The 18,170-nt window shown below is 40.6% G+C and overlaps 1 protein-coding gene across 1 annotated transcript in view; it reads right to left on the reverse strand.

Moving 5' to 3' along the window:
- The window catches only part of KCNQ1 (potassium voltage-gated channel subfamily Q member 1), a 368,559-nt gene that overhangs the window by 99,854 nt on the left and 250,535 nt on the right, over positions 1-18,170 (reverse strand). The window contains exons 14-17 of the mRNA XM_075712468.1: positions 16,184-16,259; positions 8,539-8,633; positions 7,799-7,845; positions 6,913-6,974 (exon numbers count right to left, since the gene is read on the reverse strand). Coding sequence (XP_075568583.1) covers positions 6,913-6,974; positions 7,799-7,845; positions 8,539-8,633; positions 16,184-16,259 — 280 coding nt within the window. The remainder of the gene's footprint in view (positions 1-6,912; positions 6,975-7,798; positions 7,846-8,538; positions 8,634-16,183; positions 16,260-18,170) is intronic.

An 18,170-nucleotide genomic window follows, 5' to 3' on the forward strand; every position in this document is an offset into this window, starting at 1 on the left:
ACAGAGAATAGAGCATGATGTCTACTGCTCAGAAAGGTTTTAATTTTTTTTCTGTAAATCTGGGTTCTGTTATTCTGCCCTGGGAGGTCCACAGACAGGACCTACTGACATCTGGGGGAGTGTGGTATGTAGGCACCACAGACTGGCAAGAGTCCAGGGACTGCCAATTTTAGCCCTGGCTGTATATTCTAGATGATTTTGTGCAGTGCCCATATTTAAGACTGAACTATCTTAGGGCAGCCAGGCAACAAGCCTGGCTGATTACCTGAAGAGTACAAGCTGCGCCTATTGCATCTAAATTAACGGTCGGCAAAAGGTTGAAAAAGAACAGATTAATTTATTCTAAAAAGTTAGTGTTACAGTCATTTATAGCCAAGCTACAATTAAAGCAGTAAAAAGAAGAGGACATGTAGCATACAGAAGTTCTTGAGTGCACTGTGGGCTTGTTCCTGGCTTGAGCTGCTGGGCACACCCAGAATTAAACCACTGGCACGGAGCGTGCTCTGCGTGAGGATTAACAGCGCTGCACACACACAGCTGTGCCTATCTGGAAAAACTGTTTTTGATTTTGATTTTGGTAGCAAGCCAGCAGTGGCCAGGTTTCTTGAGGGTAGGCTGAATAGTCATTCACAGATGTTTCAGGATAAAAAGAGAGAAGGCTGGCCACCGCAAATAAATTGATCTGCTGCTGTAATCCCGCTCAACAACATTCTCTGAGGGACCGGATCAGCCTATCTACATGCACATGCTTGGACCATTGCTACGTAGTGGGGTTTATGAGCTCAGTGTAGGCATTGCACTTCTGCAGCTACATGCCTTTGGGACCAAAGCTGGCCAGTGTCCCGATAGACCGGAGTGTGGGCACGGCAGATGCCCGCAACTGCCTGCGCTCAGCCATGGCAACACACCTTTAGAAGAACAGTATTTGCTGCCCTCAGCTTTAAAAGCAACAGAGAACAATGGCAAAGTCAAAATATGCTATGATTACATGTTGGATTGTGATTTCTTTTCACGAAGGCCTATCAGATTGTGCAGTTCCTAGTTACATTTACAAAACCACCTTTCAGTTGCTTGCCAAAATTAAAAAATTCTACAGGAAGGAATCTGCAGGAAGGTTCCTGCAAGTATGATTCATCCTCTAGCTTTTGTATATTAGGAAACAATCTTTAGTTACACTGTCACAAACTGTGTATTTTACAAGGTCAATGTTTCACTCAGTGCACAAGATGAACAGACTCTACAGACACTGCCCCCACCAAAGCAACACGTTCCTAAATTTAGAAGAAGAAAACATGATTTTTTCTTGATTTCAATACTTCAAAATTCAGATTTGTGCCATAAAGTATCATAATTCCTATCAATATACTGCTGTTTGACTCCAAGCATTTTATTTTTAAAATGACCCTCTTGGGTGCCATCCCCTCTGTAGTGCCAGGCATACATGGGCCTCTAGAGCATGTTTGCTTGTGCTGCAAGTACAAAAGCTTTGCAAGAGTGACATGATGTCCCAGAAACATGATTCAATACTCTTGAAGACAGAATTAGATTTGTAAAGATCTATTAGAAGAACTCGGCTTATTCCTGTGGCATGGGAAGTACCGTGTAATTTCTTGCTGTAGCAGGAGTGTTCAAATAACTTCAGAAGGCTACGGCTCATTTTAAAATGACTTAAAGGAGATTTTCCAAACGCACAAAAGGTGGTTATGTGGTAACACTAGCCTGCACCCCTGAAAATCTCTCATTCAGAAGTCCAAGATTCAAAACTAATTCACAAACCAAACAGGATGTAACTGTTTAATATTCAGTCACCTTAAAAACCAGCTGATACAGCTATCCCTCATATAGTGCTCAGCTCAGGAAGGATTTAATTGTATGTTGAAAGCACACCATGTACCATGTACTTTATGGGAAAGAGAGGGCCAATCTTGAAGAATGAAAATATGAAAAAACCTCGCTTTGGCCACCATCTGCAGCTGCAGCAAAAATGTGATCTCAGCATGGCCAGTGTGTTGTCATGTATACCACTGTTTGCTGAGTCCAACTGAAATTCTCTATTTTTAGCCTTTCAGCTACTTTCAGATAAAATTCCTGCAGATAGGACTAGCTGTATAGGGCAGATAACATACAACTCCGAAACCACAGATGACCTCATGCAACTGCAAAGAAAGAAGGGTCTGTTACTTAAAACAAGGCTAAAATTTAACCCGGCCATACTAAAATTAAACAGGGAGTGTTTTACAGCCCCATTACAAGATATAAAACAACAGTCACTATAAATTCACGGTGTACTTATTTGTAAGGATGTAAAAAGAATAATTAATAACCCCAAAACATCTTATCTCTGAGCGAAAGCTTTCCCAGGCTCGTTGGAGATTTTTACAAATAGCACTGAGAAGCTATTTTAGCTGTCATTTGAGAATTATTTGTCCAAACTGAAAAGTCATTGCTCTTTGTCACAGTCACAAGACATTTTTTAGTGTTCCACACTTTTACTTGACATTATGGAGAGAAAACAAATAAATGTAATCCAAACCTTCTGGAAAGGTCTTCCATGTGTAAGAACACTTACCAACCACAGATCTGACTGAGCACTGCACAGTGATTCTTAGAATCATAGAATCGTTTAGGTTGGAAAAGACCTTCAAGATCATCAAGTCCAACCATTAACCTAACACTACCAAGTCCACCACTAAACCATATCCCTAAACACCACATCTACATGGCTTTTAAATACCTCCAGAGATGGGGGGACAACCACTTCCCTGGGCAGCCTGTTCCAATGCTCGATAACCCTTTCGGTGAAGAAATTTTTCCTAATATCCAATCTAAACCTCCCGTGGTGCAACTTGAGGCCATTTCCTCTTGTCCTATTGCTTGTTATGTGGAAGAAGAGACCAACACCCTCCTCCTTACAACCTCCTTTCAGGTAGTTGTAGAGCGCAATAAGGTCTCCCCTGAGCCTCCTTTTCTCCAGACTAAACAACGCCAGTTCCCTCAGCCACTCCTCATAGGACTTGTGCTCTAGACCCTTCACCAGCTTCATTGCCCTTCTTTGGACATGCTCCAGCACCTCAATGTCTTTCTTGTAGTGCGGGGCCCAAAACTGAACACAGTATTGGAGGTGTGGCCTCACCAGTGCCGAGTACAGGGGGACAATCACCTCCCTGCTCCTGCTGGCCACACTATTCCTGATACAAGCCAGGATGCTACTGGCCTTCTTGGCCACCTGGGCACACTGCTGGCTCATGTTCAGCCGGTTGTCAGCCAACACCCTCAGGTCCTTTTCTGCCAGGCAGCTTTCCAGCCGCTCTTCCCCAAGCCTGGAGTGTTGCATGGGGTTGTTGTGCCTTTTTGGCCTACAGTTGGCCTCGGCCCATTGGTCCAGCCTGTCCAGATCCCTCTGTAGAGCCTTCCTACCCTCAAGCAGATCAACGCTCCTGCCCAGCTTGGTGTTGTCTGCAAACTTACTGAGGGTGCACTTGATCCCCTCGTCCAGACCACTGATAAAGATATTAAACAGAACTGGCCCCAATACTGAGCCCTGGGGATCACCACTTGTGACTGGCTGCCAACTGGATTTAACTCCATTCGCCACAACTCTGGGCCCGGCCATCCAGCCAGTTTTTTAAGCAGCGAAGAGTATGCCCATCCAAGCCATAAGCAGCCAGTTTCTCCAGGAGAATGCTGTGGGAAATGGTGTCAAAGGCTTTATGAAAGGCCAGGTAGATAACATCCACAGCCTTTCCTTTGTCCACTAAGCGGGTCACCTTGTCATAGAAGGACATCCGGTTAGTCAAGCAGGACCTGCCTTTCATAAACCCATGCTGGCTGGGCCTGACCACCTACTTGTCCTGTATGTGCCACGTGATGGCACTCAAGATGATCTACTCCATAGCCTTCCCTGGCACCGAGGTCAGACTGACAGGCCTGTAGTTCCCTGGATCCTCCTTCCAGCCCATCTTGTAGATGGGCGTCACTTTTGCTAACCTCTATTCAACTGGGACCTCCCCGGTTAGCCAGGACTGCTGACAAAGGATTGAAAGTGGCTTGGTGAGCACTTCCGCCAGCTCCCTCAGCACCCTTGGGTGGATCCCGCCTGGCCCCATAGACTTGTGTGTGTCTAAGTGGTATAGCAGGTCACTAACCATTTCCCCTTGGATTATGGGGGCTTCATTCTGCTCACTGTCGCTGTCTTCCAGCTCAGGGGGCTGGGTACCCTGTGGATAACTGGTCTGACTCTTAAAGACTGAGGCAAAGAAGGCATTAAGTACCTCAGCCTTTTCCTCATCCTTTGTTACTATGTTTCCCTCCATGTCCAATAAAGGGTGCAGATTTTCCTTAGCCCTCCTTTTGTTGCTAATGTATTTATAGAAACATTTTTAATTGTTTTTTACTGCAGTAGCCAGACTAAGTTCTAGTTGAGCTTTGGCCCTTCTAATTTTCTCCCTGTATAACTTCACGACATACTTGTAGTCCTCCTGGGTTGCCTGCCCCTTCTTCCAAAGGCCATAAACTCTCCTTTTTTTCCTGAGTTCCAGCCAAAGCTCTCTGTTCAGCCAGGCCAGTCTTCTTCCCCACTGGCTCGTCTTTCGGCACATGGGGATGGCCTGCTTGTGTGCCTTTATGATTTCCTTCTTGAAGAATGTCCAGCCTTCCTGGACTCCTTTCCCTTCAGGACTGCCTCCCAAGGGACTCTGCCAACCAGTCCCCTAAACAGGCCAAAGTCTGCCCTCCAGAAGTCCAAGGTAGCAGTTCTGCTGACCCCCCTCCTTACTTCTCCAAAAGTCAAAAACGCTATCATTTTGTGATTGCTATGCCCAAGACAGCCTCCAACCATCACATCACCCACAAGTCCTTCTCTGTTCACAAACAACAGGTCCAGCGGGGTGCCTTCCCTAGTTGGCTCACTCACCAGCTGTGTCAGGAAGTTATCTTCCACAGACTCCAGGAACCTCCTAGACTCTTTTTTCTCCACTGTATTGTATTTCCAGCAGACATCTGGTAAGTTGAAGTCCCTCACGAGAACAAGGGCTAGTGATCATGAGACTTCTCCCAGCTGCTTACAGAATATTTTGTCTGCCTCTTCATCCTGGTTGAGTGGTCTATAACAGACTCCCACCATGTTATCTGCCTTGTTGATCTTCCCACTGATTCTTACCCATAAACACTCAACCCTATCATCACCATCATTAAGCTCTAGACCACCAAAATACTCCCTAACGTATAGGGCTACCCCACTGCCCCTCCCTCCTTGTCTATGCCTTCTGAAGAGTTTATAACCATCCATTGCAGCACTCCAGTTGTGCACGTCATCCCACCATGTTTCCATGATGGCAGCTATATCATAGATTTCCTGCTGCACAATGGCTTCCAGCTCCTCCTGCTTGTTGCCCATGCTGTGTGCGTTGGTATAGATGCACTTCAGTTGGGCTGTTGATCCCGCTACCTTTTTGGGGAGAGAAACCCTGTTTCTTATGTGACCATTCTCAGGTGCTGTCGTGGTTTGTAACACATATAAAGCCCTTGCATCTCTGCTACCACATGGATCTCCATCCCCTATCCCCACTGAGATGGCAGACCAAAGGACCTTGCTAGCACACCATCCCTCAAACATTGGCGTGCTGCCCCTAGGCTTATCTCTAGCAAGCCTGGTTTTATCCCTTTCCCCCTTCAAATTTAGTTTAAAGCTCTTTCAATGAGCCCTGCTAACTCCTGTGCAAACATCTTTTTCCTCCTTTGAGACAGGTTTACCCCATCTGTTTCCAGCAGTGTAAAATGCACTGTACCTTCCTTTCTTCTACTTCACCCTTTCTGTGTGTCACCCTATATACCAAAAGGCACCTGTTCCCTATAAAATGCCATTTATTTCCAACAGATTGAAGTGCAGTTCTGAGTACTGTCATTCAAGTTTATCTTAAATATTTAAGGAGAAATGTGTAAGGAACGGATATGTCACAAGTGAATCAATACAGATCAGGGTGCTCAGTTTGCATCCCTTGGGATGTGTTGCTCACACCTCTTTTGGTTTGCAGAATATTTGTTGGATATTTCTTCAGAACAAATCCTTCATGAGGTTATCACATACTTCCAGTTGTGGAAGAAACACTGAAAGCTCTTTTCCTTAAGAAAAATTTTCACTCCTTAATACCAAATGAACAGTTTAGATACATGAGTGAAATAATCCTAAGGTAAAGAAATTCTTTCATCCCCTCACCAAATCACTATAAGAGATCAGTAAAGGATTCAAACTATTTCTCTCAACTCTCCCTTTCTTTCCTTAATACCAACATAGGCAAACCTATACTTTTTAACAATGACATAGCCTCTGCCTGTCATCTAATTTTTCAGGCACAGCCAGCATTGAAATAAAGGGTTACAAAGCACTTAACTGTTAATTTGAGATTATAGAACAAGTCTAATTTTTTCTGGCTTCACGTCACTTGAAAGGATAAACTCCATTTGTCATAAGGAATGAAAACCAGGACAGAACACGGTTTGCTATCACTCTCTCTAAGGAACTGTAGGTGGAGTTATATAAACAACAGAGCAATGATCAAAGGGAAATCTTAGGGACCGTAATATACTGAGGTATTAAAGGAACAGAGCCTTTTATCTATTGTGGAGGAAGGAAGTAGAGCATTAAGACATGTGTAATATATACAATTAAAAATAAAAAAAACAAGTGAGTCCCAAAAGAGACTGAAATCAATTAAAGTTTGTTTTTTTCTTATTCTGTTAAAATGACAAGAAAGAACCAAAAATGCAATCTGCCACAAAAATTATGCTCCATCACCTGGAAAAGCCAGGCATTCAACTCTATTTTAAGCTGAATTTTTCCCCACATCATATGAAACAAGCACTGTTCAATCACAGACCATGTCCTCATTCACTGCTAGTCTAACTGAGGCTTACCTTGTCCTCCACTCTGTTCAGCCTGGCACCAATCGTGTTATTCCCTCGATCTTTGCTTTTTTCTGTGGAACAAGAAACATTTTCAAATTAATATATGGTGGTATAACAAAATAGCAGCAAGCCACAACAGGGTGTGTTTAACTAGCCCACCAACACAGTGTAACTGAACACCTTTCCCAGGCTGGTAGTTCTATTCCTTAAAAGCAGCTTTTTGTTTCTTTTTATAGCATTAGCCCATGCCATGGCTTTTAACAGCCCTTAAGTTTAAGGCACTTTCAATCTTAGTTTTATCCTTTAACCTGGGAGAACAAGACTGTTCCCAATTTAGTTAATGTTTTAATTGCCATTTAAAACCAATCTGCCACTATGCAAAAGACTCTACAGCCAACTTGAACAATGCATTTGGTAACATTTTATCTTTTTTCCCCTATAAACTATATAGAAACATGAGTTTGAAAATTACATTAACAGAGAGTTTTCCTTAGCCAGACTTGTCTCAAACAAATGTAATACTTTGTGCTCCTTTTACAGTCTCTTTTCAAAGCTATCAAAGCTCTATGTGAATATTACTGATTTCATAGGAACTCTGTAATCACAGCACACCATAGGAACTCTATAATCATGGCACATTATTTCATTGAAAATATGGTGAGTCTCAGAGAGATTAGAGCCAACATTTTGAAAACTCCAGTGAAAGTAGGTGCTTTAAATGTCTAAATAAGGACAACCCTATTCTAAAGGTGTTGATGACTAAAAGTTATTGTGGATGCCTAAACATCAGACCACAGCTGGTTGGCACTGTTTAAAAATTTGGTAACAAAATAAAAAGTATTTTAACTATATCTTCATCAGATTAACTTTAGACACATCCTTCATATCAACTTACCTGAGACGGAGATAAAAAGAGATGGCTTCCCTATGGATTGGTCCAACCTATAAAACAAAAAAGAATAATTTTTAATTTTTATCAGCCTGAACCAGCATCTTCACTTTCTCTAGCTGGAGTGGGGAGACCTCTTCACAAACAAGTAAAGTGAAGTTCAAATAGTTCTGGTTTGTACTGTAAGTGAAGCAGCAGCTTTGGGCTAAGAATAGCTTGAAATTTAAAAAAATAATAACAAAATGGGATTAGACTTAGATTGATCTTTAGCTTCTTTAACCATTGTAAAATTTTACCATGCCCATCACTTTTCCACGTGAACAGAATTGTTTCCTCTTCTCCTTGTTCTGCAGCTTACTTGTTGCAGCTATCTGTTGTCTCTTAGTTTGCTGTTAAGTGCAATTCTGCCAGAGCAGGTGACAGTATTTCACTCTGTACATATAATACACCCCCTTCCATATAGGGATTACAGTGTATAGTCAAAGCTAGCAGGGACTGAGGCAATACATATAAGTATAATGAAAATTCTAAGTCCCGATCATCAGATTTTTAAGCTCTTTGCCTTTTCCTTCCTGTGTGAAAACTTCACTTGAATGCCATTTTATATTCCGTAACTTTGCACAGTCCTACCAATATGGCATCTGTAACCCTGTCAGTTTTTGATCCCTGGCCCCACTCACTGACTTATTTACAGACATCCCTCCGCTGACGTTTACAGATACAGACACTGAACTTCATTGACATACCTCCTCTGTAACTCCTTGATTCGCACCATCAGGTTGAGGTGACCCTGAGAATACTGCTCAATAACATCTCGGACATCATAGGGCTTTCTAGCTTGCTGTAAAATAAAAAACATGCCTGTAAACCACAAGGATGTAGGAATGGTCTATGGCAATGTAGATAAGTAAACAGTAAGTTCTTTTAACCCCTTGTAACACTGTGTAAACATTTGAGATATTTTGATTGTTGCCATGATCACACATTTTTTGTGGAGTAATTATGACAATTCTGATTTCATCCACCTTTTTGTTACTGCAGGTCTACATGCCTTTTAAGAGATTATCCACTGAACTTGAGGCCAAAAGATCTGGGGGCCAAAAAAGTATATCTGCCACTTTTCTCAGAAGTTTGTAGTCACTCCAGTTCCTTCTGGAAATAAGGTTCACAATCCTCGGCCACCAAACAGTAAAGATGTCTGTCACACACACAAGCCCTTATTCTCAGTCAGCAGCAAAACAGCTGGAGTTCTCAGTTTGGCTCTTACAATGGGAAGGTTAAAGCAGAGCCCTGGCTGAAGGTGCATGACTGATTTCCTCTTCCAGAAAGACTGGCTGAGCTTTCAAATATACTGGGAAACACTGGGAAAATATTGGTGCAAGGAATGACCATGGAGAAAGCCCTGTGTCTGTAATTTGCACTTCATACATGGGAAAGCCTTAATCTGACCTACTAGTAATAAAACCACTTTTGTGTACTATTAAAGATAAAAGACCATAATTTTAACCAGTAAACACAAAGACTAACTGGAAAGCAAGTAAATGAACTTGTCAAAGTGCAGTGACAAATTAAAAATATCTTAATCTAGATACTAGAGTCCAGTCAGTGCCAGAGCTACATATAAGAAGCAGCAATAAAGCTCTAACACAACAGAGAAGAGGAGAGAGGAGTAAGGTATAAACTTCACACATTAGACTGAGCAATAACACCCGGACTTATGATTTGGTAGAAAACTTTTTCTTAAAGATGCTAATCAAATCTGTCAAACAATACAGTAATAATAAATGATATGCCAGCAGGTCAAGGGAGGTGATTCTGCCCCTCTACTCTGCTCTGGTAAGACCTCACCTGGAGTACTGCGTCCAGCTCTGGGGACCTCAGTACAAGAAGGACATGGACCTGTTGGAGCGGGTCCAGAAGAGGGCCACCAAAATGATCTGAGGGCTGGACCACCTCTCCTATGAGGCCAGGCTGAGAGGGTTGGGGTTGTTCGGCTTGGAGAAGAGAAGGCTCCGGGGAGACCTTATTGTGGCTTTTCAGTACATGAAGAGGGCTTATAAGAAAGACGGGGAGAGACTTTTTAGTAGGGCCTGTTGCAATAGGACAGGGGGCAATGGTTTTAAACTAAAAAAGGGTAGATTCAGACTAGATACAAGGAAGAAATATTTTACGATGATGGCGGTGAAACACTGGAACAGGTTGCCCAGAGAGGTGGTAGATGCCCCATTCCTGGAAACATTCAAGGTCAGATTGGACGGGGCTCTGAGCAACCTGCTGTAGTTGAAGATGTCCCTACTCGTGGCAGGGGGGTTGGACTAGATGACCTCTAAAGGTCCCTTCCAACTCAAACTATTCTATTATTCTATATTTCTGACTCATTCATTATGCTGTCTATAGATATTCTGTAGATAATTTTCAAGGTTTGGTAAAAACCTTGGTAACACTGAGTTACAACATTTCCTTTCTTGCATCTTTTGAGAACAAGGAAAAGAGTTTACAGTGGTAGCTTCTAACATACCAGAATTTGTATCCCATTTGAGGTCTCAGAAATATTTTGTTACCTGTACTTCAAAAGAAGATGTCTCTGCACTGCTTAACCTTATTTCACATGCTGCAGGTTTTTCCTCAGTTCCATGCCACAAATACCTTCTTTTTTAAGGCAAAGGAAAGCAGGACACAATATAAAAACCAGGCTGTGGCACCTTCATGCAGTCCCCTGCACTTGCCTGCGAAGTAGCTCCCACATTTTAGGAATCATTACTTTAATAATCATTACTTTAATAATATCACTTCATCAAAAAATTTTATTTCAGCCTGCCATATTCCCCAAAGCCAGCTGCAAATCTTGGGTGAATGTGAGGTACTCTCTAGTGGAAGGCTAAACAGGAATGGGAATTGTTTCAATCTAGCCAAAGAGCACACAGAAGAATTCCCAAGAACCCCGACTGCCTACACACATATAAATCGAAACTAACATCCACAAGAAAGAACTATGATTCTAAGATGGCTTAAGCCCATAAGTCTTTCCATGGACTAGTACTGTAAACATGATGATTTTAAAAAAAAAAAAAAAAGAAAAAGAATTCTTGGACTATTTTTGTACTATAAATAAGCAAGAGAGAAGTCCGCAAGATCAGCTTGAAAATTCCAGGTTCAGAAAAGCTGTTCAGTAAGAATAAAGATGCAGAGCTTTCTCCTGCCATCCTCATACTCTGATGCAGGTGTCTGATAGTAGAAAGAGTAGGTATGTCCCTGCCTGTTTTTCATTTACTGGGCTGCTTCTTTCTCTTTAAAACAGTAACTGAAAACCTGGAGTAAATAGAATTTATGAATGAAGCTTAATTTCTGAGTAAGATAGCGTATTTAATAGTCACTACTGATTATTCTTTAATTACTTAATATTGAAAGCTGATCTTTCAAGAGAAAATACTCTTGATGTTGACAACACGTTAATTTTGTAAAAGGAAAAAAACCTGCAGCAGGCAATGGATGAGTATTGAAGAAACAAAGCAGAAGCCAGCCCCACAACTTTTCATCTTTGCTTTTGTCCCTGTGCTAATTAACCAATACTCATGGCAAAAATCCTAAATGAGTTAAAATTTCCCCTATCATATATGAACGTTTGCAAAAGGCACAAAAACCAATGCCAAATATTAGATGTGCACCACTGGCTGCTGCTGTTCTCTACTAACTGCATGCACAGGGAGGCAGACCCGGGAAAGGGAGAGGGGAACCTGTGTAAGGGGAATTTCTGGGACATGTAACCAAATAACAGTCAAATAAAACGCGTTGAACATCCTTTGAAGCACAGGACACTCTGAACTACATTGTTTGTACAACCCAGTATGGAGATCAGAAAAGATTACACATACAATTTATGATTCATACCATGACAAACGAATTACATAAGATGATGAATTATAAGACGATAAATGCAAGATTTTCCAGTGAAATTATAACAAACCAGGCAACAGTTATTCACATCATCAGTGGAAGTCCAACCTGTATTTTTAGTTTATGCTATGTATAGAATATTTGCCATGGTGAAAAACATAACACAAGTTAAAAACATATTTTAGAAGGAAACCAGTTTACTCAACAGGAAGAATTTACACGGAAAAAAGAAAAAAAAAAAAGATTTCAAAATGACAATGGGAAATCAGATCAAATCCCTGGTCTCTGGATCTATGATGGCTATCACAGTTGTATCCATGTGTGTAAGTCTTAAGACATTTAGAAACCTTCCTAACCGGAAGACAAATGTTATTTACTCATGAATCCAGCTAATGGAATAACCGAGTATGGCGATTTTCTTTCTGAAATTCAGTTGTAAGGTTAGACATGCCAAAGACATCTGATTTATAACTAATATATGAAATTCATTTTTGGTAGGTGGAGTGAACAAAGCCTAGAAAACCATTAATTTCTAGGTACTGTTTTCCCTATAATCTACAGAATCCTTCCTTAACTGTAAGCCATTCACCTTAACTGATGCACACGACTTGTGTAGACTACTAGCAGAATATAAACTTACCTACACAATTTGAAACAGTCCTACAGACTTTACAAGAGCATAAACACATCCATAAAAAGGCATTAATTCTTTATAATATCATGCTTGGTTCTTACATGGACATCATCATATGGACTGTATTCAAACCTGGACTTTAAAATAGAGCATAAATTTCTCCTCTTCTTTTAAAGAGGAAATGATGCCCAAGTGTGATGTTTCACAAAGAACTGCTTTTCATGTCCTTTGAAATTTCTTTGTATCTCTGTTTAACTTCACTTTATTTTATTTCATTTTTTTTTAAACAGGAAGTCTCTGCTTTCTAACTGACTTTTGTCCTTGTGGTACCATCACCCCCTGTTATTAATTGAGTTCTTAAGTAAAAAAGTATCTACACAAATGTAGGCATACAGGTGTATCCTGCAAACAGCTGGTATAGTTTAAGAACCAGGTTGGGTTCATGCTGGGACCTATTTTGCAAAATTTTCCTCTTCCTCTCCTTCTTCCTATGCTTCCCTTCCCCAAAAGCTTCAGAGGCGTCTCTAAAAAATACTCCTTTTAAGTGCTGGCCTTGCAATTACTTATGTTCCAGATAATTTTAAGCATGACTAGTCCAATGCACTTCAGTGGGGCTTTTTTCAATAGTTATAAGAAACAAAATCTGAATTTTCTTTTAGGAAGATACATTGCACATAAACACAAAAAGCTTAGAAGGCAAATATCTACCAGAAAACAGCTATGCAGACCTCTTAAATGCTGAAAGATAAATTTTTAAAACGCATCTTCTGCTTTACCTTAATTTCATATATCGTGTTGGACTGGTTATTAGAAACTGTATAGTCATTACTTGGCTCATGTTTAAACATTCTAATTTCTTATGACTGTCTTATGTGCATACAATAGAACAAAGCAGATTTACAACATACTTTTGAGGAAAGAGTAATGACAGTGGTTATCTCTTAATTACAGGAGAGATTTTCAAAAGTACCTTGTGGCTTGAATTTCAAGGTGACTTTGTGCATGAATTTACTCAGGTGCTTTTGAAAACTGTACCTTCAGTGCTCTCTGAATTTTTAAACTCAGTCATAACCTTGTATTCAGAAATTATGGAGAAGTATCAGATATCCCCCATACATTCCTACTGGAAGATTCTGCTTCTGACAGAAACAGCAGCGTATCACTTGTACGCAGGAGCGACGCGAGGTACTTTTCCCTTCAGCTTAACTGACATTTTTAGTTCTTTAGTAACAGCTAATATTGATAGCTCAGGAAGAAGAAAAACTACTAAAGAAGGATGAGAGGCAATCTTGTTGAGGGATTTTGTAGATGGCCAGGACCAGGTCTTTTGCAGATGCGAAAGTGAGAGTACAACTGAGAAGCCAGATTAGCAACTGGGATACCAAGTACAATCAGTTTTAAGTATGAACTGAATAGTCCCATTCTATTCAGTCACATGCTTTTTCAGCTTCTATCAAGTCATCTGCCGCAGGGGAGTTTCGTTTATTTGCCAGGCGGATAATGTTGCACACAGTGTTCAGGCATTTTCAAAATCTGTTTTTGACAAATACCACTTGGGAAGTAGATATATAATGTGTAGATTTCTTGTTTCTAAGCAGTTTAGTTAATATCATGGCCACTATTTTATGATCTAAATTTATGAGAGCAATGATTCAGTAATTACCACAGAGCAAAGGATCACAATCAGGTTTTAGAATGAGAATAAATCAAAGTTTAATGTAACTGGCCACATTTAGGCAGTTTTTCACAAAACAGCAGGGGACACATCACTGGAATGGGCCACGTCCCTTGCCAAGTTACAAGTGCTGACCAGCAAGTGTTAAGGAGCTTCTCAACAAAATGACTATAAAAATTATTTTCAAGTAGTCCAGACATTGCACCTTTCTTAATTTTAGTCTAACAAAAAAACAGGTGAAATGTGCTAGCAGAAACTTTCTCAAAGTGCTCCTTCTATGACCCTGGACATGGGAGATTTCAGCCTATATGGTGACAGTCTGAATACATTACGCATAACTGAAACAAAATTCTGAAAAGCTCAGGCAACCTTAGCCATAAATTAGCTCATGAATTTTAGTAGAAATAAAAAGATTCAAAGTAGGAAACTGCTAAAAAAAGGCTGCATCAAAAGAAGCGTGGCCAGCAGGTCGAGGGAGGTGATTCTGCCCCTCTGCTCTGCTCTGGTGAGACCCCACCTGGAGTACTGCGTCCAGCTCTGGGGACCTCAGCACAAGAAGGACATGGACCTGCTGGAGCAGGTCCAGAAGAGGGTCACAAAAATCATCCGAGGGCTGGAGCACCTCTCCTATGAGGCCAGGCTGAGAGGGTTGGGGTTGTTCAGCCTAGAGAAGAGAAGGCTGTGGGGAGACCTTATTGCGGCCTTTCAGTACTTAAAGGGGGCCTACAGGAAAGATGGTGACAGACTTTTTAGCAAGTTGTGACAGGACGAGGAGTAATGGTTTTAAACTAAAGGAGGACAGATTTAGACTGGATATAAGGAAGAAATTTTTTACAACGAGGGTGGTCAAGCACTGGAACAGGTTGCCCAGAGAGGCAGTGGAGGCCCCATCCCTGGCAACATTCCAGGTCAGGTTGGATGGGGCTCTGAGCAACCTGATCTGGTTAAAGCTGTCCCTGCTCACTGCAGGGGGGTTGGGCTAGATGACCTCTAAAGGTCCCTTCCAACCCAAAGCATTCTATGATTCTATGATCCTAAAGAGTTCAGGCAGTTCTAAATTGGCAGTTCTTCTAAATTCCAATAAGGAAGTCAGAATCACAGTTTTGAAGTAGCAGCATTGCCTTACAGAAATGGTCTCTTGGACTGTTAGTCATCATCATCATCTTTTTGATCCCAAACTTTTGTGCCCTTCAAATATTTGAAGGAAAAAAGGACACCCCCCCCCCCCGCCTTTTTTGGGGGGGTAGATTAAGAGCAGGAAAGCTTTTTAGTCTATCATAAGCAGTAGTGCAGCTGTCATATATGAAAATGGCTGTGGGCGGTGAAGCCCCTCTGCTTCTTTGCATTTTCAGTTTTGAAGCCTGTTCTCCAGGGATTGTCCCTTATTAATTAATTTTAAGTAAAGTAATATGTTTCTTACATATATATATATTTACCTGGTTTAAATCAAGCTGAAGGCTGTTGACATATGGATGTTTAGTGGATTAATGAAATTGATTTAGAAACCACATTCTAAGAAAGTTTTCAGTCAGAATTTTTTATGCAGACCAGGCAACAAGGTTAATTAGCTACTGTTAAATGCTTACAGTATGGCAATATCACAGCAAGTGAAGTGGCGCACAGGAAATGTATGTCAGTGAGGGCTAGAGGAGTAAAGAAACCAATATCTCACAAACTTGGAAGGAGGTCGGCTACCTATGCAGAGGGGTGAAGGGAAAAGGAAGGAGAAACCTTCCAATACACTAACAAATTTCCACCCCAGTTTCTTATCAGGACTTCATTATCATTGAGTAAGCGACAGAAACAAGGCTGAGGTAGTATTTTAATCTCTAATTCTACTGACTCGGCACGACACTAACATACAGCTCAGAATTAATGGAGACATATGAGAATGTTTGCACTGTGAGAAAGACACAGCGATAACAGAGGGTTAAGGGCCAAGTCCATTAGGAGAAAATAACATTTTAATTCAGACTGAATTTCAGGAGTTTAGCCTATTTCCAGTGCGTCCACAGTTGACTAACCTGCTGCTAAACAACCACCCTATTGAAGGAGAGAGAGAATAGTGGGTGTAGCTCACCATTACTGAAATGAATTTTGTTAGTCTCTCTTAAGTTTCTAAAAGAAACAATGAATCAGGAGAATAAAAGGGTTTATTTAGAAAAGGAGCTTTCTATTCACAACTCACCTGAAACTTTTTCTTGGCCACAAAATACTGCATCCTACGAATCACCTTAATTGCAGCGCGGTGGTGTTCTCGCAGCCTGTGGGAAAAAGGAGGAAGGTGAGTGGGGGGAAAGAGCATCTCCATCCAGACAATAAAAACAACAGCCCGCAGTAAATGCTTCACTAATATGTGACTGTGTAATGTGAGCAGGTGAGATTCAGCCTGGGAGCACAACACACTATTATGTTGACCTTCCCCACCTTCCAAGGCGGCTATAAAAATCCAGGATTTTATCTGACCTATGCTAGCTTTGCATACATTTGACAGTAAACAGTGGTGTCCACATAACCTCCTCCTATGTCTAAGCAAACCTCCACCCATGTTTCCCAATTTCTCCTGTGAAAAAACCCCAGCTATCAAGTTCCTGCTTTTTTTATACATATATATACTGACACACACACACACAGAGCTTTTATTCATGGTCACTCTAGAATTCCAGCTTTTAGCTTTTTAGTTAGGCTTTTGTTGTTTTTTTGGTTGGTTGGCTGGTTTGGGGTTTTGTTTTTTTTTTTTCACTTATATGAATTTGTTTTTCAAAATTTATTAAAAAAAAACCAAAACACTTTGAAGATTTTTCAGTTGACTGCTAAACAATCCAAATGATCTTGTGGTAGCCGAATGCAACATCTACATACAAATGTATCCCAAAACCAAACTGTAACTGTATATAAAGACAAAATAGTCTGGAAGGTCTTTAAACAAATGTATCTCCCTTTTCAAACACATGCATATGAACTGAAAACAGAATTTAAAAAATAATAATTTGCTCCTTGTACTTTAACAGGTTTTCATAGTATCTGGCATCATTTTTTAAACAATTCATTAAGTGTGACAGATACTTTAAATTTTTCAAAGTCTGCAAAAATGACGGATTTTTCTTCTTAACATTAAAATATCAAATCAAACATTTAACCTATGCCAATGATTTATTCTACTTGCTCATTCTATTACTCTTATCAAGATGCACTTGTATGACAATACTGCACAATATTTCTTTCTTTTTTAAATGCATGAACGTCTAGTATTTCTAACTCTCATCCCAAACAGACTTCTAGTGATGACTTTGGGTAGCAGGAGTAAAAGCAGAGTTAGATATTCCAGATGCTTTATCTTTATAAAATTATTATTAGCAGTGATGATTGACAGGCATATTGAGATGTCACTAGGCAGTGCCTTCTGTCTGTACTGAACCTGACAGCATTCATATTCACTATGGGATGGAAAAATCATATTTAAGTTCTGTACAAGTTTGGGTCTTTGATATGATATAGCATGGTATAGCCCAAGCCTCTTCAGTTGAATATAACCTAGAATTTTAGTGAGTATTCACATATTTCTTCAGGACAAATTTCCCCCAGCAACAGAAGCTCAGCATGTGCAAATGGTGGATGTCTGTCCTCTGAACAGCACGGCAAGTGTGGCTGCAAAGGCTGTGTTCCCTTTCTGAAAACTCACACTTTTTATTGGGAAAATAACTTTCTGCAAAGCCAAAAAAATTTTCTACTTGTAGATACTGCCTTTGATGTGGTTTCTTTTTGCTACAGAAATTGTTCAGATCTAGCAATGACATCAAGCAAAGATTGCTTTTTCCAGATACAGTGTAAAAAACAGTTGCTTTTCAAACTAATAATGTACAGCTTTTCACTACTGGTCTAAAGACCGCTAAGTAATGTAGGCACATTTATATAAAGTGACTGTGCCTCAATAATTATGCACCAATCTGTGAATCTGCAGTTGGATCTGTATAGGAAGGCCCTTCCCTCTTAATAGCTTACTGAGGTGTCTCAGTGAGACTCTCTCTAGGTTCCTGCTCCTGCAGATTTGACTGCAAGATCATAGTTCATGTTATAAAAATGGAAATTTGCTTCTCCTAACTGGCATGGCTGTCTGTTTGGATTGAGTCCTGGTGAACAGAGTTAGCCTGATGCTAGTTCATGGTATTCCTGTT

The sequence above is a fragment of the Pelecanus crispus genome, chromosome 6 (assembly GCF_030463565.1).
Source record: "Pelecanus crispus isolate bPelCri1 chromosome 6, bPelCri1.pri, whole genome shotgun sequence".
Classification (NCBI taxonomy): Eukaryota; Metazoa; Chordata; class Aves; order Pelecaniformes; family Pelecanidae; genus Pelecanus; species Pelecanus crispus.